Below are 24,340 nucleotides of genomic sequence, written 5' to 3' on the forward strand. Positions count from 1 at the left end.
GGGGCACCGAAAAGGAGACCCAAAAAGGTGAGCAAGCAGTTTTCAAAGGATGCTTTCCCCTGGCTGGCCAGCCTGCGTGTGTTTTCCTCTACAAAGTGTTTCCAATTACTGTGGCACTCTCGGCATCTGGATCCATCTCCAGCGAATTCCTCTGCAGCTCCTGCCAGACATATGGGATCAATCAGGGCTTCGGCGCTGGTGCGCTTGCTGCGGGAATGTTGACAGGCTGACAGACGCGGGGTTCTGGTGTCATGGAATCTCCGAGGCTTTGGCTTGATCCCGGGCGGAGAGGGAGAGGGAGAGGGAGAGGGAGAGGAGGGAGCGGGAGAGGGGGAGGAGAGAGATAGAGGAGCGGGAGAGACAGCCGGAGAGGAGGGCGAGGGCGAGGGCGAGGGAGGGACCTCCACGCGGGAGCTCTTTCCCGACTGCCCCTTTCCTTCTAACATTTTATAGGCTTCGGGGAGAGAGGGCGGAGGAGAGCCCCGCCGGGGGAGCCCCGCGAGCCCCCGAGCCGCCGCCCGCCGCCCGCGTCCCCCGGGCCGGGACCCCAGGCGCCCAGGCTCCGGCCGCCCCGCGCGCCCCGCGCGCCCCCCGCGCGCCCCCCGCGCCCCGCGGGCTCCCGGGCCCGCCGCTCCGGCCGCAGCGCGATGTGGCCGCGCCTGGCCTTTTGTTGCTGGGGTCTGGCGCTCGTTTCGGGCTGGGCCACCTTTCAGCAGCTGTCCCCGTCGCGCAACTTCAGCTTCCGCCTGTTCCCCGAGGCCGCGCCCGGGGCTCCGGGGCGCCTGTCGGTGCCGCCCGCGCCGGCCGAGGACGCGGCGGGCCGCCGAGTGGAGCGGCTGGGCCAGGCGTTCCGGCGGCGCGTGCGGCGGCTGCGGGAGCTCAGCGGGCGCCTGGAGCTCGTCTTCCTGGTGGACGAGTCGTCCAGCGTGGGCCAGGCCAACTTCCTCAGCGAGCTCCGCTTCGTCCGCAAGCTGCTGTCCGACTTCCCCGTGGTGCCCACGGCCACGCGCGTGGCCATCGTGACCTTCTCGTCCAAGAACAACGTGGTGCCGCGCGTCGACTACATCTCCCACCGCCGCGCGCACCAGCACAAGTGCGCGCTGCTGCGCCGCGAGATCCCGGCCATCGCCTACCGCGGCGGCGGCACCTACACCAAGGGCGCCTTCCAGCAAGCGGCGGTAAGGGGCCCCCCACCCCCACCCGCCCCCCGCCCCCCGCCCGGGCGCCCCCGGCCAGTCCCGGGGCGCGCGGACGCAGAGCCGCCCCCTCCTTCCCATGGTTGCGGGCCGGGGAGGGGGGCCCAGCGGAGGGCAGGCCCCTTCCCCTCCGTCGAAGGGGTCCCGGGTCCCGGGCTGCGGCTCGCGCCCCCCTGCTGGAGGCACACCGCGCCCCGGGCTGGGACAGGTGAGCGCGTTTTACGCAGCGGCTCCAAGGTCGGGGCGCGGAGCAGCGCACGGCCAGCTCCCCGGGTCCTTCCTCCCGGCTTTGCGCCTCCGGTGCGCATCTCCCCGCACGCCTTTCCTCTTCTGAGTCTGGGACCTCCATAGGATTTTGGTTTAGCATCTGGAAGACGAGGTCGGTTTTTGGAGGATGGACTTTTGCACAATTTCACTTTTTTTTTTTTTTTTCTGATTACCAAGTCATGCATACTCCAATGTCGAAGAACATTTGGAACACGCAGAGCTGTCTGACACGCACCGCACCGGCCGGTGTTGGTAGAATGAATGAAAGAGGGAAGGAAGGAAGGAAGGAAGGGAGGAAGGGAGGAAGGGAGGGAGGGAGGGAGGGAGGGAGAACCCTGTAACCCCAGCCCTACCCCTAAAAGAACCACCGTGTGCGTGTTGCTGAGCAGTCGCCCCCCACCCCAGGCACGTCTGGGCATAGGTTTCACAAAGCGGTAGCCCGCTGGTTTGTAGCCTGCGGTTTTCATTTGTTGTATCAAAAATGATCTACGTAAGTATATTATTATATCTAATATAGGTGTTCGAGATCTACGTCAGCTGCATACTAGTCCACTGAATCCGTGCACTGCAGTTTATTTCACCTGCCACCTATTATTGGCCATTTAGGCTCTTTATTAACTAAGTCATGGCAAACCACGCATACTTGTGCGCCCTTTTGACTACTTCCTTAGGAAGAAATTCTATAGAGGTTCCTGAATTAGAGACTATGAACATTTGTAAACTTCTTGAAACATATTGTCCAAGTGTCCCTTGGAGGGTTATTAAATTTACATTCCCACCAGTAGAGTAAGGCTCTCCTCACAGCAGTAAGGCTGCCTTACTGTTATTGAACTGTTATTCTAAATATCTGCCAATGTCATAGTTATCTACAGGTATCATTTCAGCAAATTCACTGAAATGAATTTAGTTTTATTGTGGATGAACATTTTCCAGTACATTTATTGGGCATTTGTATTTTCCCTTTAATAACTATCTGGCCATCATTTTTGCCCATTTTGCACTGCTAGTACGTGTTAGTTTTTTTTTTTCTTTTCTTTTCTTAATGATTTGTGAAAGCTCTTTATATAGGAAGACCGGTAACTCATTTTTGTATGTGTTGCAAATGTTTTTCCAGGTCACTGTCTTTTACTTTTGTTTATTGCAGTGTCGTTAGATGGATGATGTAAACTTTTTTCAAATCTTCTAAACATTGTCCTTAAGATCCTAAATTTGCTTATCTTCTTAGAATGGCCTTTTCGTTTCCCAAATTGGAGAAATGGCTTCCCATTTAACAGTTTAATCCACCTGGAACTTATTTTAGCATGTGGTGTGGCAATATCTAATTTCATTTTTTAGTAAATAGTTGACAAGTTGTCCTAGTATCATTCGCTTGAAAGCTATCCATCCTTTCCAATTTAGTTGAATACCACTTTTATCATACACTAAATGCTTATGGGTATTTGATCTTCTGGCTGCCTATTAATTTATCTATTATTTTTAAGCTTTGCAAAAGTGATTTAATTATTATGACTTTACAATATATGTAAATATCTGGCAATGCAAATTCTCCCTTTTTCTTATCCCTTTGAAATAAATTCTTAGGTATTTATTACCTACTATTAATTTTTAATTCATTTTCACCTATTTCAAGTGAAAGCAACCAGGATTTTGATTTCAATACAGAAAATATTGGAATACATTTTTTTTTAATTAACTTTTATTGGTGTTTAATTTACCAACATACAGAAAAACACCCAGTGCTCATCCCGTCAAGTGTCCACCTCAGTGCCCGTCACCCATTCCCCTCCAACACCCGCCCTCCTCCCCTTCCACCACCCCTAGTTCGTTTCCCCGAGTTAGGAGTCTTTATGTTCTGTCTCCCTTCCTGATATTTCCCAACATTTCTTTTCCCTTCCTTTATATTCCCTTTCACTATTATTCATATTCCCCAAATGAATGAGAACATACACTGTTTGTCCTTCTCCGATTGACTTATTTCACTCAGCATAATACCCTCCAGTTCCATCCACGTTGAAGCAAATGGTGGGTATTTGTCGTTTCTAATTGCTGAGTAATATTCCATTGTATACATAAACCACATCTTCTTTATCCATTCATCTTTCGATGGACACCGAGGCTCCTTATTTTTACCGATAATAAGTGGCTGTTTTAGAAAATAAAATAATCAGACAAAATTCCTATAAGTATACTGTAGTATTGTGATACACACCTTTCTTGACTTTTTGCAGTTGTTTAGAGGAAAGGTATGCTTTGGGCATGCAGAAAGTGTTTGCCCAAAAAAGGATTATATTGTACATTCTCTTTTGTCACTTGACTTTCTATTCCATCGTATTTTCAGTTTTCTTTCCATAATAAGAAATACACTCTTGCTTTATCCATTTTCAAAGTCACATAGTATTCCACTATAGAATATAACTTTGTTTTTATCATGTAAATATCTATTATTATATATTTAGGCTGTCTTAAACAGCACTGTGTGACTAAATTTTTGCTCATATCTTTAATAATTTCCTCAATGCAAATTTCTAAAGTGGCAGCTATTATTGAATCAAAGAGCATGCCCATTTCTTATGGCCTTTGGTACATGTGCCAGGTTGCCCTGCAGAAAATTGGTACCAAATTGCCTGGATTAGGTCCCCCCAATAGGGCCTGGATTAGTACCTAGGATGCAGCCAACATAGGCTAGTATTTAAACATTCTGTCCCCCCCCACCACCCCACTTTATATGTGAAAAATAGAATCCTATTTTGAATTGCATTTCCTTATTAGTGAGGCCGAACGTTTTTTTTTTTCATAATTATTGGCCATATATAACTCTTCTTTTTTGAATATTCATTAAAATGTTTGGGATTATCCATTTTTTGTCCGAGGGTGATTCTTTTTCTTATTGATTTGCAAATGCTCTTTGAGTCTTAGTGGTATTAACCCTCCCACTTTTAAGGATGAGGCAAGTAGTTTCTCTTGGTATTTCACTCACTTTCTAAATTTGTTCATGGTGATAATATCTCTCATTTTATCAGTTGATTTTTCATTTCCTTCGTGCTTTTTTCGTTCCCTATGAAGTTTGCAAAACCTTTGCATTTAGGAGATGAAGTAACTCCTTAAAGATGTTCCCCTTTAATTGAAGTAGTTTCACCAGGCAGGGTTCAGTTCTGCAGATCCAGTTTCTCTGTTGGTCCCACACCAAGGACTCAGGAGATCTTAGGGCTGGCCTCATTCCTGATGTCACCACCCACTCCATCTGAGAAGAGCCCTGCTGCATCAGGGAAAAACTTGTCATATACCAGCTCCTCTGTTTGGATTGGCCAGGTTTGCGTGGGGCCTCTGAGTATGTTGATCCAAAACAGTTAAATGGGTAATGAATCGAGTACACATGGCTCGCCTCAAGACCTGCTCTGTCTTCAGCTTTTTCCTTCCAAGTACTACATCCTGTCTTGGAACGTGAAATTGCCAACAAGGTTTCCCAGTGCTGTTCTTCGGTCTGGATCCATTTGTAATCTAGCAGGCCGAGACTTCTCAAAAGTTGGTGTTTGCTGAACTTCCGCTTGATATTATTTTTCTTTTCTCATTTGGATCGGGGTATGTGAAGGTGCAGCTGGACTCAGTCCCTGGCTAACCTGGAAACTTAACGTATCCTTGCTGTACCTTTTCCAGACCTCTGATGAGCATTCTTAGGTGTAATTAAAATATGGTATTGGGAGAAAATGGATAGAAGAGGAGTGATGTTTAAAAGTGACATGAGTGGAGGTTTGAATATGGATGTCTGCATGGGGATCAGGCAAGCCTATTTCAATGCGGAATTAGTTTGAAAATGGTAAGCTGTGTCGTTTGGGTTTGGATATGAAACTTGATACGTTTCATCATGGAAATGAGACAGTTTGTCAGATTCCCACGTGTGTGCAGAACGGTATTATTAGAACAGACTGTGAGCTGGGAAACTGAACATCACAGGAACGTTTTTGAGGTTAATTACTTTCCCCAGAAAAATTAGTTTTTCAAGCCTTTTCCGCTTGAAACTGAATGTCCACACAACTCTACATGGACACAAACACAGGCAGACAAATACACAGACACATTAATGTACACCTACATGCGTGCTTGCAAGTTCATAGCTACCCCTCACATCCAGACCCCTTATTCTTCTTACGTAGAAATCTCAAGATGTAGAATTTTCTTTACCAAGCGTGCAATTTGCTGTTAGCTTTCAGCATATGTGATTGACTAAACAAAGAGGATAGCAGTGGGCTTCATTTTTTTTTTTTAAATTTGGCATCAGAATTGTACAGCTTGATGGGAGGTGTATATGTGTGCACACTTACCACATTTTATTTCAATGGTCAACTGCATCGTAGATCTTTTCCTTTTAGACATCATCCCCGAGCACTTATCACAGCGTGCAAGGACTAAAGCAGTGAATCTGTGGTTAGGACAGATCCTTCCAGAAACACAGTCAGTAGAATGGAAGGAAGATTTAGCGCCTTGAACTTAGTTACAGGAAAACCTTTTACAAAATAAACAGAGAGCTCTTCAGATTATCCTTTCCAAGGAATGACTCTTCCCTTACCTTTCTTCTTAGTTTTTCTCCCCACTGGGTGTTTATAAATTGCCTTTCCTAAACTATGTATTTGGATTGGCCCCAATGTGAACGCAAGACTCCCCACCTCTTCAGCATTTCAAGGTGTAAGAAAATCAGAGCCCCTTGTTCCTACTTAACTTTTGTTAAATATCTATTAAACAAACAGCACGAAACTTCCTTTGAAAAAAAATTCTGCTTCCTCCATTGTTCCAGAGTTCCAGAAATATGATCCTCTCGCGGGGAATGTGCTGTCTCACCAAAAAATTCGAGCTCTAGATAGCCAGAAGACTGGGAATAGATGGGCAGCAGCTTTAGGGAAAGAGCATCATTGCTATATGTCTGCTTTGGTATACGTTCACACTTTTACCAGGAGACAGATCTACTCCCTCAGCCTTTTGGGAAGAAAGGATCTGCTTGTAAGTTTTCTAATAAAATCTGGAGATGTGTGAGATGACACTAGACTCAAAGCCTGATAAAGGAAATTAGGGCCATTTTGTTTCCAAACAGTAGACCAGTAATAGTCTTTGTGCATTTTGCAGCAGGCTTCCTGATGGCCCAAATGCTGAAGGAATAGGGAAGGTTTGAGTTTTCCTTTCCTAGAGGGAAAGGTTGAGGGGAGTCATACAGTCTGCAGTGGATTCAGCTGTCCCAAACTCAGAACGTGATTTAGATGTCAAGAGTTGCTCATGGATGCAGAAGCTAAGTTTTTTTTTTTGTTTTTTGGTTTTGTTTTGTTTTGTTTTTCTCCAGTGCTGAAAAGCTCTATTCCTAAATGTAGCTCTGGAAATGTTTCCTCTTTGGTGTTTCTTAAACTTTTAAGCAGTTCTCCTTTTGCACTTGGAACTTGTTTTGTAATCCCATCCAAACTCTAGAAGTGTGAATTGAATGAGTCCTAGGTGCTTAAAGTAGATCCAGACCTGATGTATATTTCCCAGGCAAAAATGGTACCAAAATTCTGTATTTGAAGAAGAGAGAGCAAATCTCAAATATTGAATCCAAATGTCTTCTGAATCTACCACTTGCATGTGTTTAGTTTTGTTTTTCCCAGAACATAGGGCACTGTATTATATTATTACAGGTTTATTTTAAAAATGTACACCTATTGCTTCTGTTATCATTATTGGCTGCCAGTGGTACGTTATGTTTGGTTGAAATGTAGCATGAGAACTCTTGGTCTAAGACCTGAATGCCTAGACACAGAGAGAGGTTGGGCTGTTCTGTCCTAGTTCACTTCTGTGGTCAAAGGATAGGAAAGGCTCTCCCATCCCCTGCCCCCTACCAGGTCCTCCTGGTACAAATGTGCTCAGAGAGGCTCTCTCTTCATAGTGGCCATGGAATTATTAAATATATTCATTCTTGGTCAAATATACCTTTAATTTGTAAAGTGGTTTATAATGCACCAAGTGCTTTCATGTTAGGATTTTACAGAATCTGTTGTGCAGAGTCAAGTTTTACAGGAGCAGCATCAGATTCTAGAAGAAGTTGGGTAACTAAATGCTCATGACAAAACTAAGTAAATGTCACAGTCAATCCAGTCCTCCGACCTGTCATCTTTTTCCTCCCCTCCCTGCCATTTCCTATCCTCACCCACATTTTACTATGTTACCTCCATGTCTTGGGTTATATCAAAACCTAGAGAGAAGTGGTCAGGATTCCATTTCTAGAACTGCAAAAGTGTTACGTAAGACATAAAGCCTGGGGATCCCTGGGTGGCTCAGCAGTTTAGCGCCTGCCTTTGGCCCAGGGCATGATCCTGGAGTCCCGGGATCGAGTCCCACATCAGGCTCCCAGCATGGAGCCTGCTTCTCCCTCCTCCTGTGTCTCTGCCTCTCTCTCTCTCTTCTCTCTCTCATGAATAAATAAATCTCTTTTTAAAAAAAAGACATAAAGCCAAACATTCTAGCCCAGAAGACCTAAATAGTGGCTTTCAGGCCTTTTCATTCAATGGATGCATTTCATTTGGACATATGTGTGTGTGTGTGTGTGTGTGTGTGTGTGTGTGTGTGTATATATGCATATACATATATATATATTTCCTTTTTTCCTCCCTCACCCCTTCCATACAATTTATTTTCTAATTCTAACAGGTATTTTAAAATCAGAAGATAGCATTCAAAAAAAATCTTTTTGTCTTACTCTTGACTAATTGGAATATGTAGCAATTCTGGGTGGGATTTGTCTCAGTTCGTCAGAGTCCCCACTTGGCTCATGGGATTTCCTTTCCTGGTCCTTGACTGCTACTCTAACACAGACCAATCATGGGCAGAGCCTGAAATGGTGTAATCTTTTCTAGTTTACCTTCTGAGCTTCCTTATAAACCAGTGAATTAGCTAAAAGTAGATTTAGCTGGATGTAATTGAAAAATCTAAAGTGCCACTGGCTTGAACACAATAAACATTGATTTCTGTCTCAAATTGTTTTGAAAATTGTAAGAAAGTTCTAATATCGTAGGTCTGTGATGTTTTCAGGGATCCAGAGTCTCTCCTTTCTGCTCCACCATCTATAGGTCACCTCAGTGGTTTAAGATAGCTGTTGGAGCTCCTACTATCAGGGCCTTATGCCAGACCCTGGGGAGGAGCACAGGGCAAAGATAGTACCATCATTAAGGAGACTCTGTGGCAATCCACATAATATTTCTATGTACGCTTGATGGGATGAGCACTGAGTGTTATACTATATGCTGGCAAATTGAAATAAAAAATTAGATAAAATATTAAAAAAGAATTAAAGCACTTCCCACAGAAAAGAAAAAGAAAAGAATACTTCTGTGTAGATCTCTTTCGGGACAGCTTGGGCTCATGCCCATCCTTGAAGAGGTTAAGCAGCCTTTGCCATACCAGTGTGCCGGGAAGAGCATGAGTCTAACCAGGGAAATTGTAGAAGTCCCACTTCATTTCTTCTGCAAATGGCACTGGCCCGACTCAGCTCAAGGTAGAAGAGTCAGGCCTTGCCTGACTGAAACATTTTCATCCTTGTGCTAGATTACACTTCTTGTAGTAAAAACTATCAAAGTTCCAGAGCAATCCATTTACATTTTGGCAACAAAACCTTCTTGTGTTAGTTTCCCAGGAACCAGAAGCTTCTAAATAGTGTGGCATCCACTCCCAAATCAAATAGTATACCGAACGTGATGGGGAAAATGCATCCTACAAAATAAAATCAGTATTTTATCATTTATTTAATGAACCCAGGTTAACATTTCTCAGAAAAACATGGTAGCTTCCTTGGCTTTTCTAGAGTAAGCCTGTCAGGTCAAGAGACATCTACATTACAAGGAATTTCCTGTTCTGTATTGTGTCTGCCTTTCCCTGATTTTTGAGACTGTTCTCTAAAGCTCCCCAGACCATATGAAGAATGGATTTCTGGCATAGACTCTGCTTACATACGGTAACCTGCTCTGGTTTGGAGGCCAATTGTGGATCGGGAAAACTCTGGGGGAGCTGAGGATGTGCTTTGGGTGTTGTCACAGTGCTTCACTTGAAATGAATGGTAGTGGTCAGAAGGTGAAATCTGCAACACATTAAGGTGTGTTTTCTTATCAATCTTCATAAGATGATTTTTAAAGTACGCATCGTCTTTGCCATCTGTCCTGCAGTTGCTGTTTATTTGTGGAAAGAGTTAAGCAATAAAGTTTTTTTTTTCAAATCAGAGCATATATTTCTTTCAGAGGTGCAGGAAATGTGAAAGCTACCCACTTGAGGATAGAGTCTCATTACTATGTATGTCGTAATAGTGCTAGCTACTTTGTTTCTAGATGTGAATAGATGTAATGCAAAATTAAGGGAAAAAATAACTTTCCGCAATATTAGTAGAGAAACATGTTGAAGAAAGTTCTCTGCAGGACCTATTCCATGATTGAACCATTTACTAAGTAAAGCTAGTTAACTTGGTGAATTTACTCAGTCGCCGAATAAGGAAGGTCCAAGTTGGATGTTTTTCCAGTTGTAAGTTGCTACTAGAATATATAAAATATATTACAGATAGGTAGGTAGATAGATACATGTGTTCGATGCACTGTTTCCTTCATTCCTGGGGAACCACTACTAATAGCCTTCATTGTGTATTGCCCATCCCACAACACTGGTTAGGATATATTGGCTGCTAATGCAAAAATGTAGGTTTTTTTTTTTTTTTACATTTTTTAAATTAAAATTCAATTTGCCAACATACAGTATAACATGCAGTGCTCATCCCATCAAGTGCCCTCCTCAGTGCCCATCACCCAGCTACCCCATCCCCCTGCTCACCTCCCCTTCTGCAACCCTTTGTTTGTTTCCCAGAGTTAGGAGTCTCTCGTGGTTTGTCTCCCTAATTTTTCCCACTCAATTCCCTTCCTTTCCCTTATAATCCTTTTCACTATTTCTTATATGTAGTTTTTTTAAAAAAAATTCCAAAGGTGATATTTAAAATGTGTGTATGTGGTTAAGATATATACACTTAAATTTTCTCAGATATGAACTTTTTCAAGTTTCCATCAGCTCCACCTCTAAACTCATGTGCACCCATACTTCCTTGTGCATATTAGAGTGAGGGTCTCTTCCCTCAGCCAAAGAAGACCTTCCACCAAGTCTTTACCCTTCTTTCTTGTGTCTTCAATATCTTCCTCTCAATGTAGAACATTCATGATACATCTATACATTTAAAACTTCAGAGCATATTTCGAGAGCAATATGATAAATTGTCAGCAAGTTTACAGAGACTTCAAAGTAAGAAAATCTTAAACTAAGTAATTACCACCAACCCAAGGAATTTCTTACAAACGATTAACTTAAGACATACTCAAAGATTCCTGTAAAAGGATATTCATCCCAGCATTACTTGGAGTAGGAAAAATTTAGAAACAATCTGGCTATGGTTTGGGAGGGCTCAGTAAATTATACCTTTCTTCACCTCTCCCGAGTTCTAGATCAATTGGATTATAAAACAACGTACAAAGACAGGTGGAGAATCACACATGCCCTTGTCTCCTGCCCATGGAGATTGTGGCTTAGGTGTGTAGCTTTCTGATATTGAATCTTGAAATTAAATGGACTTGCCTCTCCAGGAACAGACAGTTCTGGGCCCATGGGAGCTCGCCTTTGTAAAACAGAGAGCTCTTTCCTGGCAGCCAAAGGCTAAAGAGAAGGAGAAAGGGAGCAGCTGGGGAAAACCTTCTTCCCTAGGAGAAGAGTGAGAAATGGTGATGTAGGGGGGCTGGGGGGTAAGTGATGGCTGATACTCCACACAGAAACTAGAAAAAAAAAGAGAAATAAAATGGCACTTTTATTATCAAGAAATTGAAATGATACAATTCTAGTCTTTTCTTCATCAGATGCCAGATGCTGTAGCGTTGAGTCTCTTAGGTGAATCTATTGAGTTGAAAGCACTGGCCCTCCAGACCTGTTACTCACTCTCCTAGTGCCACACTGGATCTTGAGAATCCAGACTCATGTACAACTCTGCACACAGAAGGTAGTGGCTTTTCTTTTTTTCCCATGGCTTGGCAAGCTAGTTATTCACTGAGGAGGGGAGCCTGGACAGCTGGCCATGGTGTGCTGCAGAGCAGGGTGGTGAGGCCACAGATGGTGGGCGAAACAGACTCCATCACCTTGCTGAGAGGTCTGGAGAATGTGGCCCTCCTCTGTCTTGTCACACACCGAGAGGGACGCTCACCCACTGCCCTGTCAGTGTCTCTCACTCAGGCTGGTAATTCTCATCAAAGAACATTCTCAGGGAAGAAGGGCTCTAACCCTGTAATGTTATCACATGTAAATGAAATGGTTGCCTCAAAGGACCCATTTTCCTCAATTAATTCTCTAACTCTCAAGCTTCATTTTTTTTATTGTGTGGTTTTGTTTTTTGTTTTTTTGGTTTTTGTTTTTTTTTTTTTTGGTCCTGTGCAGTAAAAGACAGTCTGTTTGCCTGCTGTTGTTGATGAGAATGTTCAGGCACATTCAGATGTGTTGTTTGATGCTGTATTTTGATCCTGGCATTTCTTTCAGCTTGGCTCACATATTTTGACCTACACCAGTTGAGTCATATCTGCAAGCCTTGTCATTTTAATCCTATTTTATAGGCTTTACCTTTCCAGATGAATCTGAAATTCACTTTGAAAGAGGTTAAGCAATTTTTGTTTATGTTTTTCACATTTTTCACATCTTTCTAGCCAAGATTGCTCTCTTTTTAGTCACGATTTCCTTCAAAATATGCATGCTTGGCTTTTAAATGTTGCTTCAAAAGTAATGATTTCAGGCAGTTATTTTGTTGGAATTTTCTAGCAATAAAGATACCAAAGTTTAGGCTTTTTTTTTTATCTAGTCGGTAGTAAAAATCTGCATTTTATTTTATTTTAATGATTTTATTTATTCATGAGAGACATGCAGAGACACAGGCAGAGGGAGAAGCAGGCTCCCTGTGGGGAGCATGGTGTGGGACTCACTCCCAGGCCCTGGGATCATGACCTGAGCTGAAGGCAGATGCTCAACCACTGAGCCACCCAGGTGGCCCAAAAATCTGTATTGTAAATACTCACCTGCAGCAGAAGTTATGTGGGACTCTGTTGTCTCAGATTTGGCACCAGGACCCATGGCTTAAACATCGAGGGACACCTGGGTGGCTCAGTCAGTTAAACATCTGACTTCAGCTTGGGTCATGATCTCGGGATCCTGGAATTGGGGTCTTGGGACTGAGCCCCATATCTGGCTCCTTACTCAGCAGAGAGTCTACTCTCTCTGCCCCTCTCCCCCACTCATGCTCTTTCTCTCTCTCACTCTCAAATAAATAAATAAAATCTTCAACAAAACAAAACAAAAGAACACTGAGCATTCCACATTTTGAAGAGAGCCACCAATAACTGAGAACGCTATATTCACTCAGAGTTCACAGACTGTGCAGAAGAGATCCTACAAAATCAACTGGCCCTCACCCCCATGCCCAGCACCCAGCTCTAGTCTCTATCACTAAAGGATTGAGGAGTGAGAGGTAAACAGAGACGGAGAAGCAGAACAGGCATTGGGATCCTGGGGAGAGCAGGGTTCAGGCTGAAAGCAGATCTCTCTGCCCCTCGTGGAATACTTTCCTTTCCAGCAACTCAGTAAAGAAGAGACTAGCATCTTACACACCGGTTGGAAATTTACTTGGGCAGAAGTTTTCAGTTGCTTCTGTGCCTACTTAATGGAGAAGAAGCAAGCCAGAGGCAGGGCCAATGTCACAGTTCTGGGGACACCAGAAGCAGAAGAACCTAAGATGAGGGTTCAAGAGCAAGTTGCTTGTTTGGGAGGTGATCCTACTAAACTTTGGGAGCATGAGACAGGGAAGGGAACCAACAACAAGAAAGGTAACTAGAGTTTAACTCCCCCAGGGGTGGGGGGTAGGGGGCAGCATGGAGTTCCAGCCTTAGAGTGACCACAACTGAGAAGGATCTGTGGCATTTACAGACCTACTCTCACCTGTCATTGTCGAGAAGTGCTCTGTGGAAGGCTTCGATTCTCTGTCACTGTCACCTCCTCTGCAACTGGGCTGAGTGGTCTCCAGGCACCAAAGCTTGCCCTCTGACCACATCTGGTAGTCCACAAATCCAGGAAGCACCAATGGCTCGCTCGCTTGCTTGCTTGCTTGCTTTCCTTTCTTTTAAAGATTTTATTTATTTATTTGAGAGAGACAGACAGACAGACATAGCGAGAGAGAGCACGAGCAGGGAGGAACGGGAAAAGCAAGCTCCTTGCTGAGCAGGAGCCCAACGTGGGGCTCCATCCCAGGACCCCGAGATCATGACCTGAGCCAAAGGCAGATGGTTAACCGACTAAGCCACCCAAGCACCTGCTTTTTCTTTATTATTTTTTTTCCACTTTTCACTCTTTCAAAACTTCCTTTTTCTCCTACAGTTTCAAGGCATAAGACCTACTATCAGGATTTATAGGCAGAGATTGTTGCAGTCCTAGCAATAGACAACTTTGCAGGGATTGGAGAGTAATCTGTATTCACCGATCTGACATGTTGCCCAAATGCGGAGGAACACTATAGGGACATATCTGATTAAATAAGGAAATTATAGGGAAACAGTGTAGTAAATCCATCATAGCACTTGTTCTGGAGGGGATGGGATGTTTGTCTCCCTTCTGCTTGATGAGGACAAAGGTCACATCTTATTTGATTTTATATATGCTCCAGGATAAAAAAAAGTGATGTTTATTATAACCTTGGAGTTCTGGAAAAGACATATCTTCATATATTTAGCATTTTAAATTTTAGTATATCAAGGATACTGTTGTGCTTATCTGATTTCGAACTCTAACGAAAGGATGCTTATGACATCTTCTCAAAGGACTGTTTAGGAGGTGCCTGACTTTTGAAAGTATAATAATTTTAGCAAATTCACCTCTCAGACCACTTTCCTAAGGGAACAATATAAAGTGTTGAGTAGAATCTCAGGCAGGTGTGAATCGCTACCTGCACCCCCACCTGCACCCCCAAATCTGGTCAAGGGGGCAGGCTCCACAGCACCTCTGTGGAGAACTGCATGCAGTGAGTTCAGAAGGGACTCTCCAGGCATCTGAATTGTGAATTTGCATTCCCTCTCCACATCAGGTCCACACTGTTCTTTAACCAATCTTCCAACGTCATCCTCATAACAGCAAAGGTCAAGCAGTTATTTTCCTGTTTTTCTGTCCAGGGCATTTATCACCTCCTTCCTGCCTCTGGTGGGGCTGTATCATCATTGGTTATAAAGTCTTAGTTTTCCTAAATCCCCTGACCTATGTTCTCAGCCTCCACAAACAGGATTATTTGTTTTCATTCACAGCTTTGAACAAAATGCTGGTTTTATTGTCTGGCTTATCTAGTTGACATATTCCAGCAACACGCTAGCAATTTCTTTTAGTAATCATGATAATGATGATGAGTAATTGCTGCTTGTCAGGTACCACTCTAAGCCCTTTCCCCCAGATGAATTCATTAAATCCTTGCAAGAGCAAAATCTCCCCCAATAGGTTAGTATTATCCCCAAGTACAGATGAGGAAACCGAGACATGGAGAATACAAGTAATTTGACCGAAGTTATGCTGCTGGTAAGTCAAGGTATTGGGATCCACATCCTGGCAGTCTGAGCCAGCGTCTAAATTCTTAGCCACCAGGTAGTACTACCCTGTGCTATCTTGTCTGGAGATCTGGTAGGTGCAGGGCCCTCTGATACATCCTTATCGTTGAAGTTCATTGCAAAGACCTGAGGCAGAAAGGGCAGCCATCATGGGGACTAGGTCTGGGGATGACCAAGCAGATGGCCACATGGAGCAGATGCAGGACCAGGAGGAGTGAATATTTGGAGATTGTCATTTGGACACTCTCTAAACATCTACTAGTCCCAAGTCATCACCCTTATCCCCCACCCCCTTGACCCCCATTTAGTCCAGGGAATTGACTTTCCTGTGCCACTTTTATGTAATATATTTTCACTGGCTTGCATCTCTCACCTCATATGCCTTAACAGATATGTCTACCAGCCATTGCAGAGACCAAGGCACTGAGGCAGTGAAAGATCATCTTCTATTTGCAACATACCTGCTTCTGTCCTCTTCATTTATCTAGTTCCTGTATTTTTAGCTTTCTCTAATCCATAGTCCGTACTCAACTTCACACTCTTGATTAAACTACAGATATGACTCAACAGAATTCATTTCTTTTGTTCTAGGTACATCTAGTCCCTCTTTCAAATTATATGGCCCAAACTTAAGTTTATACATGTATATGCCAAACCTCTGTACAAAACTTGGTCTTCCAAAACTAAATTTAGTTTCTCTTAATCTGGGATATGCAGTGTTCCCCTGCATCATCACATTCTTTTTTTTCTTTTTCTTGTATGCCATCCCATATCACAAAAGAAAAAGAAAATCTCCTTATGACTATTCTAGTTGTTTCTTCAGGTAAAAAGAACCCTTGCTTTAGCAATCAGCTCCATGATCATCAATGCTTGGAAAAATCTTTCTTTAAATACCTTAGGCAATGAACTAGATTTATTTATGTATCCAGTGCGTAGTTAGGGAACACTGTCACTGTGGAAAGTGCAAGCATGTAATTAAATTATAAGAATAGGTTAATCCACCAGACTATATTACTCTCAAAGTAGTTTTAAAAGTCAACATTTTTGAGTAATTACAAATGTGTACATTACTAGAGTCACTGATAGATGATTTAAGGATATGCATATAATAGGGCTTCTAATTTATTCTTAAATCGTTCATTAAATCGTTTGGTGTTTAATTTCAGGTTTGTTGTTTTTAAATATATGAAATACAGAGTCTTTTGCTCTAGAATGGTAATTGATGTGGTCATTTATACAAGCCAAAATACAAAACAAAACAGACAAAAAAAAAAAAAAAAAGAAAAGCAAAACAAAGTGTCATTTATTTGGAACGCTAATAAATATCCCAATTAAATGTGTTTTTTTGATAAATTTAAGATAACTATAACAAATAAACTACACAGTAGGTTCATGAACTTAAAATCTCCCCTCAACCTTGACCCCATTTGAATTTCCACGTGTCAGTACATTTGATTTGAAGTATATCTGGCCTTTTGAAAAGTTAGGTTTTTCCTGAAGCCCAAATACTTGCAATATAGTGGTTAGGTTATCTGTGCCCTTTATATTGTCTAAGCTCCTGATAAATTTTTTCTTCATAGATGCTATTAATATACCTTGTAAGAAGACATCGTTTCTTTCCTGACAGCTTTGATTCATAAATAAGATTTTTCTGCTTTCTGAGGAAATTTTTTACAGTTGAATTCTCCCAAAAATCTACGCTGTTCCCTGGCATTTGCTGCTTTTCTGGAAGAACAGTTTACTCTGATAAACTGTTTCAAAACAGTTTTTCTACTGGATAAGTCCAAGCATAGCATTCAATTCTCTCTTTTCTTTGTAGCTCATTTCTTCTATAGTCTGAGTCAATCACCAGTCATTTTCACTGAGAATCGTACCCTGTCCTGAGTCCTTTGCCCACCTAGAGAGGCTGTCCCTTTCTGTTTGGATTGAGAGGGGCAATTCAGAGGTTGAGATGGATCATTTATATTCTTTCTCTCGAGAATTTGAAGTAGGCCATAAAAATGCTCCAAGAAAGTAGGTTTTTTGGGGTGGGGGGACCAGTAGGTGGGGAATATAAAGTTAAGACTGTGCACAGAAAACCAGAGGAATTCTGTCAATGTAAGGAGAGAATGAAGATGTGTTGATAGAAACCGAGACAAGATACAACATGGTCCTAGAAAGACACAGATGGAAGGTTGGAGGAGTAGCCACTGGTTTCTGCAGCTTGAATGTTCCCAGTTCCAGTTCCTCTCCTTTATAAAACAAAATAAAACAACAAAAACTTTATTATTTTAGAGAGAGAGAGAGAGAGCATGAGTGGGAGGAGCAGAGGGGGAGTGAGAGAGAATCTCAAACAGGTTCCCTGCTGAGCATGGACTCTGACTCAACTCTGGGTTTTGACATCATGACCTGACCCGAGCTAAACCAAGAGTCAGACAATGAACCAACTATGCCACCGAGGTGCCCCCTGGTTCTAGGCCCTCTTGGGGCTCAGTCTTTCTCTCTGCTCTTGGATTTGAAGAGATATTTCTATATGTTTCTAATAAATTTCCCACTTTCTTTAAGCTAATACAGTTGATATCCAATTTTTATTGCCAGCCAAGTGTGGTTAAAACATCATTTCTGAATTTTTATCTTGAAACTGTGCAGATACCTTTAATTTTGGGGGTAACCAAAGTCTTTGCTAACTTCCGTTTGCATGTGTTTCTCTAAAAATAATTTTTGTTTCTTTCCCTTTTTATAGAAGTCATGTCCCCATTAATAATATTAGATAAAATAGGAAAATATAGTAACTATTATAGTTTTATCTCTCTTTTTATGTATATGTGTACATGCATATATAATTATGTAAATATGCAGTAAAGCTGCAGTTTCTAATTTATAATCTGATTTAATTAATTTTATTTTAATGAGGGATCCCTGGGTGGCGCAGTGGTTTAGCGCCTGCCTTTGGCCCAGGGCGCGATCCTGGAGACCCAGGATCGAATCCCACGTCAGGCTCCCGGTGCATGGAGCCTGCTTCTCCCTCTGCCTGTGTCTCTGCCTCTCTCTCTCTCTCTCTCTGTAACTATCATAAATAAATAAAAAAATTAAAAAAAAAAAGAATTTTATTTTAATGAAAATTTTCCCATATGGTACCTAAAATTACCTTTTAAATGTATTTTGCCATGTAGATCTACCACAGTTCAATTTTCAAGGATTATTGGTCAGCTGTTACTACATAATTTTGTAGTTAAAATATTCTCATGCATCACTCTCAACATCTCTCAATATTTCCTTCCAATTTGATTTTTTTTGAAATTGGAATAATTTTTTAAATTCTACTTCGATCTCTTTCCTGCCTCATTAGATTAGCTAGACTTCTTCCATAGAAGTGATGGGGCATTCTTGTCTTCTTCCTGAATTTAGTGAGAATGTTTCAAACATGATTTTGCCCACTGGCTTTTAATAACTGTGTTACTAAGTAACTGCTGCTGTATTTTTTTCCTCAGTCATTTGTAAAATTATAAACTGATGTCCAAATATCATTTGAGATCATTTTATTTTTTTCTCCTTTGCCCTCCTTAATGTGAGGAACATGAATAAGTTCCATATCATCTTTGACTTTAAAGGCTCTTACTTGGTCACTTGCATAGGTATTTAACATGTCAGCTGAAGTCACTTTATGCATTTATTCATAATGAAATTAATAGTAAAGTTGGGTTTGATTTTATCTTTGTAGCAAATTAACAATTTGCCTAAAGTGACATGTCATTTAGCTCTTTTTCATTTTTATTTGGATTCCGATGACTATGCTCTTTGCTATTCAGATTTTCTTTATTCTTTGTGTGTCTATAGAATGAATAGTGGAATTCAGCATTATGGGAAGTTTGCTTGGTCTTTTGCCTATTTATTCTTGTTTTTTACAGTCTGAATTTAGTCTGCTACTCATCAACTCCTGTGCACACCATTTCCCAATTTGATGTACTGTCCCTTTGGGTCCATTTGATAATGATTTGTGTCCATGTTTTAATAATGAAAGCATGTATGTGGGTGGAAAAACTCTGTGACCATAAATCTGAAGCTTAAGCTCTTTTTTGACCCTCTGGTTCTTCTGTAATTTGGCTAGACTGTAACAAATAGCCTAATGTTATTTGAGCCAAGATTTTTTTTTTTTATGTTAGAATTGCAGTCTGTAAAGTCTGAGTAAATACTTAAATGAGACATACAAAAATACCTAAATATGATCTATTTTGTATTATAATGTAAATAGGAAAACTTAGGTACTGTAGAATATTCTTCCCAGGTTTACTTTTGTCATTGTTTTAGTTTTGGTTTGGTTTTTAGTTAATGGTTCTGTTGTATCATCAAGTAGTATAAGTAAAAACCCTAGCACAGGCCTCATATGTAATACAGGCTTCATACAGATTTGGTGAAATAAGTTTAGACATAACATTTATAAGAGTTTTCATTTCACAAACTGCAGAAAAGGATTTACTGTGAGAATAGTGTTTGGCTTAGAACGTATTAGTTTATTCTTCATGTTGAACATATAACTAGTGAAAACTAAGGACTTACGTTTATTGATTCTTTCATCCATTTGTTTCATAGTTATTTTTTTATCATCAACAAGGTGAAAATATAAGAATTAATCCCTGCCATAGAGTATCTTTTTTTTAGCTAGGGGATATAGTCAGATAAGTTAACTACAATTATGATGGGGTTAGTGTAATGCAATGTTGTGGAATTGTTGAGTTGGATTTAATGTTTTCTGCAACAGCAGAAGAATTTGGGAATGTTTCAAAGAGAAGGTGAACTTTGATCTAGATTTTGAAAGGCTGATAAGAGTTAAGATAGAGGGGATCCCTGGGTGGCTCAGTGGTATAGCACCTGCCTTCGACCTAGGGTGTGATCCTGGAGTCCAGGGATCAAGTCCTACATCGGGCTCCCTGCATGGAGCCTGCTTCTCTTCTGTCTGTGTCTCTCCTTCTCTCCACCCCCCATCAATAAATAAATATAATCTTAAAAGAGTTAAGATAGACATATTAGGAGATGAGAAAGATTTGTTAAGAACTTTCAGGTATTGGGATGCCTGGGTGGCTCAGCAGTTGAGTGTCTGCCTTTGGCTCAGGGTGTGATCCTCAGGTCCTGGAATGGAGTCCTGCATCGGGCTTCCTGCATGGAGCCTACTTCTCCTTCTGCCTATGTCTCTGCCTCTCTCTCTCTCTCTTCTCTCTCTCTCTCTCTGTGTCCATCATGAATAAATAAATAAAATCTTAAAGAACTTTCAAGTATTGCAAACACAAGGAAAGAATGGATGTTCCAAAACCTTTACATAGATCCATGTGGTGAGAACATAGTGTGAGAGGAACATAGGAAGTACGCAGGAGATGAGTGTGCCAGGGGATGTGGTTGGAAGTATAGGACTGATTAGTCTAAGGACATTTAAAGAAATTTAAACTTTATAGATAGAGGGAAAATAATGGAAGCTTTAAAACATGATTGGATTACTATTTCAGAACAATAGCTTTGAGGATAGGTCCAAAAATGAGTTTGAAAGAAGAGCAACTTCAGCTAGAGACACCTGAAAGAACTCTTGCTTTTCAATAACCCAGACGGTAGTACCTGAACCAAGGCTAGAGCAATAGGATTTCAAGGTAGGTAGATAATTCAGAAGTATAAAGGTATGAGTCTGGATGGATTACTAAAGGTGATAGATCAGAGAGGAGTCATCATAATAGCTCCTGGATGTAGACTTGTACAATGGGATAGACACTGGTGCCACATTTGATGTATCTTGAAAACAGGAGAAAGGAACCCTAATTTGTTCATGGAGAGGATATGTTGAGTTTGAAAGTTCTATGGAACACAGGCAAAGGTGTCCGCTGGGCCAATGGGACTTCATTTTGAGAGTTAAAGTGTTTGATTTGACATAGATTTAGTGGTCATTATATATAGGTGAGACTCAAAGTTCCGAGTTCACATGACATTCCTAGGGGAAGAATAGAGAGGAGAAAGTGGAAAATTTAGAAATGATATAAAATTACAATATAGAAGTCAATAAAACTCCCTAAATACACTATCAGGAGATAGTCAACATTTTGATGTATATACTGTCAGTCGTACTAATACATACATGCCCACACATGCAGTACATGCACACATACATGTGCACTAATGTAATAAAATCATCACATTTGGTTACTTTTAAAATTTATTATTATGCAACAATATCATAGTAATGATATTTCGTGATTGCTCTGTAATTTCTTTAACCAACATATATTATTGGAATTTTATACTGTTTCCATTTCCTTATATTACAAATTATTCTGGGATATGTATCCTTTTAATTATTTTTTTTCTATGTATCCATAGTTATTTCCTTAAGATATTTTTAGATGTAGAATTTTGGTTCAAATTGTGTGAAATTTTTAAGGCTCTTGTCACTTTGTCACACTGTACTCCAAATATTACCAGTCCATATTGCATCCCTGATAGGAAGATCTGTTTCCTCATAAATATTACCAAATTTTAATTAAGAAGGTCTTTGGCTATTTGGGAAGTGAAAAAGTAGTATTACTGTTATACATTATTTTGGTTGGTGAAGTTAAATGTTCTGTACATTTTCTGACAAATAGAATTTTTTTTGTCTTTGTTTTCTTTGGTTAAAACACCCACCTATATTTCTGTTATTTTTCTTTATTTTTCCTTAGAGATGTGTAAAAGATTTTTATAAAGACCTCAGTACTTTATTTGATAAGCTTGATGAATGGATTTTTCAGTTTGTTCCTTGTTTCTAATTTTGATTTTTTAAGAAGCAGCAAAAATCTTTAAGAAGTGTAATATTTATTCTGGTTTTCTGTCTTTTTGCCTTGGCTGGGAATTTCAAAGGATTTTAAATAATAGTGAAAATACATAGAATCACAGATTCACTTCTTATCTCATTAGGATATTAGCTGGTGTTTCACAGTTAAGCATGATTTATAGTGTTGCTTTGAAATAGACAATTATATTAATGGGGTGTCTTATTCATAATTTTTTATTTATTAAAATAGCAGAAATCCGTTTTGTTGAATGTGCTTTTAGCATCTTGGGTTATCATTTTCTTTTAATTGGGACAGTTACGGTGTTGTAGTACAGCAAAGGATTTACTAATTTTAGCCAATTTTTGTCTTTGAGCAATAAGCCTTATTGAATAAGGGAGAAAGATTCTTCGAGTATTATTTGAATTTGGTTTGGAAGTATTTATTTGGAATTGTATTTCTATGGTTATAAGTAAGACTAGTCAGCAGCCTTGTACATTAAAGTTTGCACTAAATTTATCAGTTAGAATTTTTGACATTTTATCTCACTACCACCAATGTAGATTTTTAAGTCTTTCCTTGTGTTTTGTGTTTCCTTCATAATTTTCTCATAAAATCCTCCTTGCTACACTTCTCTGTTTCCCTCTTAGCCTGTTCTCTTTCCATGGCTCTCCATTCTTGTTCTCATAGAGGCTGTGACTTCCTAAATCCTAGTGATGCAGTCACCACTGCACTGTACTACTTTCTTCCTCTCTTGGTATTAAGTTATGTATTCTTCTAAATCTTCAAGTTGTTGTTGCACTTGTTGGGTTCACAGACTATTTCAATGGGCCTGCTCTTGGCTTTTGGTAATTTTTCCTCCTGGGATGAGGTTCTATCTATTTTACTTGTGCTATCTGATAGAACCTCTCCCTCCAGCTTCTTTGAAAAGCTTCTACTTAAAAAAAAAAATTTATTTATTCATGAGAGACACAGAGAGAGGGGCAGAGACACAGGCAGAGGGAGAAGCAGGCTCCATGCAGGGAGCCTGATGTGGGACTCGATCCTGGGATCCCAAGATCACACCCTGAGCCTAAGGCAGATGCTCAATTGCTAAGCCACCCAGGCATCCCCTGGTTTTCAAATAATACTTTATTTGATCAGATACTTTATCTGTATTTATATATATAGTAAAATATGTATTTATATGTAAATATATATAGTATTTATATATAGTAAAATATAGAATGTAAGATACAGAAAAAGTACAAGAATTCCCTATGAAAAATAGAACAAGATCCTAGAAAGCACAGTGAAATGAAGATGAGATACAAGGGGATAAACTAGGGGCACCTGGGTGGCTCAGTAGTTGAGTGACTGCCTTTGGCTCAGGGCGTGATCCTGGGGTCCTGGGATTGAGTCCTGCATTGGGCTCCCTGTGTGGAGCCTGCTCCTCTCTCTACTTGTGTCTCTGCCTCTCTCTCTGTGTCTCTCATGAATAAATAAATAAAATCTTTAAAGAAAACAGCAAGGAGATAGACTACAGACTGACATGAGGACATACTGGGCTGGGAAACTGGAAGAAAGAAAGACTATGCAAGATAAAGAAATATTGTCGCAAGAGAAATAAAATGCAATTGATTTTTTTTTTTTTTGCAATTGATTCTTAATTAGAAGGGCAAAGGAAGAGACAGGCATGCATAAAGCACAAACAGTGGTAGGGAACAAAAGCTTCAGACATTTCTTCCAAGCTCCAAAGGAAGGAAGAGGAGATAAACATGAAAAAACGGATAGAATATTGGAAGTCCAGAAAATGATGAGCCAACAGATGAAGAACTTCCCCAGAAATGTTATGCAAAAGTACGGGACCATAAACATTGCTTGAATTGAAGAATATCTGAGTATTCAAATGAAAAATATGAGCTAACAGATGCAGCTTGGTGAAATCTTAGAATTTGAAGGATGTCGAAAGTATTAGAAGCAGCTCATGATGTCTTATTTGTACTTAACGTTTCCTAACAAGGAAAAAAATATATGTGGAAAACAAGTTGAAACACTGACAGTATTTACTAATTTCTGGCTCCCTGGAAGAGAGTGGCTCTGATAGAGTCACAATAGGTATCAACTTAAACAGTTTCAAAGATGACTTCTGAGCTTCTCTTCAGGCAAGTGGGGCCATGGTGGAGAGCCGGAGGGTTGTTGGTATTTTATCTACATGTATTTTAATTAATGGAACCCAAGGGTAAATATGGTCCCCACATCAGATTTGTGGTGACCTCTCTTCTTCTTTCAAGGCCATTTTTCAAAAACAGTTCCCTTGTGGCCTGCCTTGGGGGGTAGGGGTGGGGTTGCAGTCTTGTGTAATGGTGATGGATCTCGGGTGTTAGAACAATGTTACACAACCCTGCATTTTTATCATTCTAATGACTTTTGCTGGACAAGGGGAGCTTACTTCCCTGCCAGATATTTATACAAGCTAATCAGA

At 40.8% G+C, this 24,340-nt stretch overlaps 1 protein-coding gene across 1 annotated transcript in view; it reads left to right on the top strand.

Annotated features, from left to right (window-relative positions):
- The first annotated feature begins 362 nt into the window (after positions 1-362).
- SVEP1 (sushi, von Willebrand factor type A, EGF and pentraxin domain containing 1) overlaps positions 363-24,340 on the top strand; it is a 183,592-nt gene continuing 159,614 nt past the window's right edge. Inside the window, 1 exon segment of the mRNA XM_041761195.1 lies at positions 363-1,178. Within this exon segment, the coding sequence (XP_041617129.1) occupies positions 648-1,178 (531 nt within the window). The 5' untranslated portion in view covers positions 363-647.

This window comes from Vulpes lagopus, chromosome 7, assembly GCF_018345385.1.
Source record: "Vulpes lagopus strain Blue_001 chromosome 7, ASM1834538v1, whole genome shotgun sequence".
NCBI lineage: Eukaryota > Metazoa > Chordata > Mammalia > Carnivora > Canidae > Vulpes > Vulpes lagopus.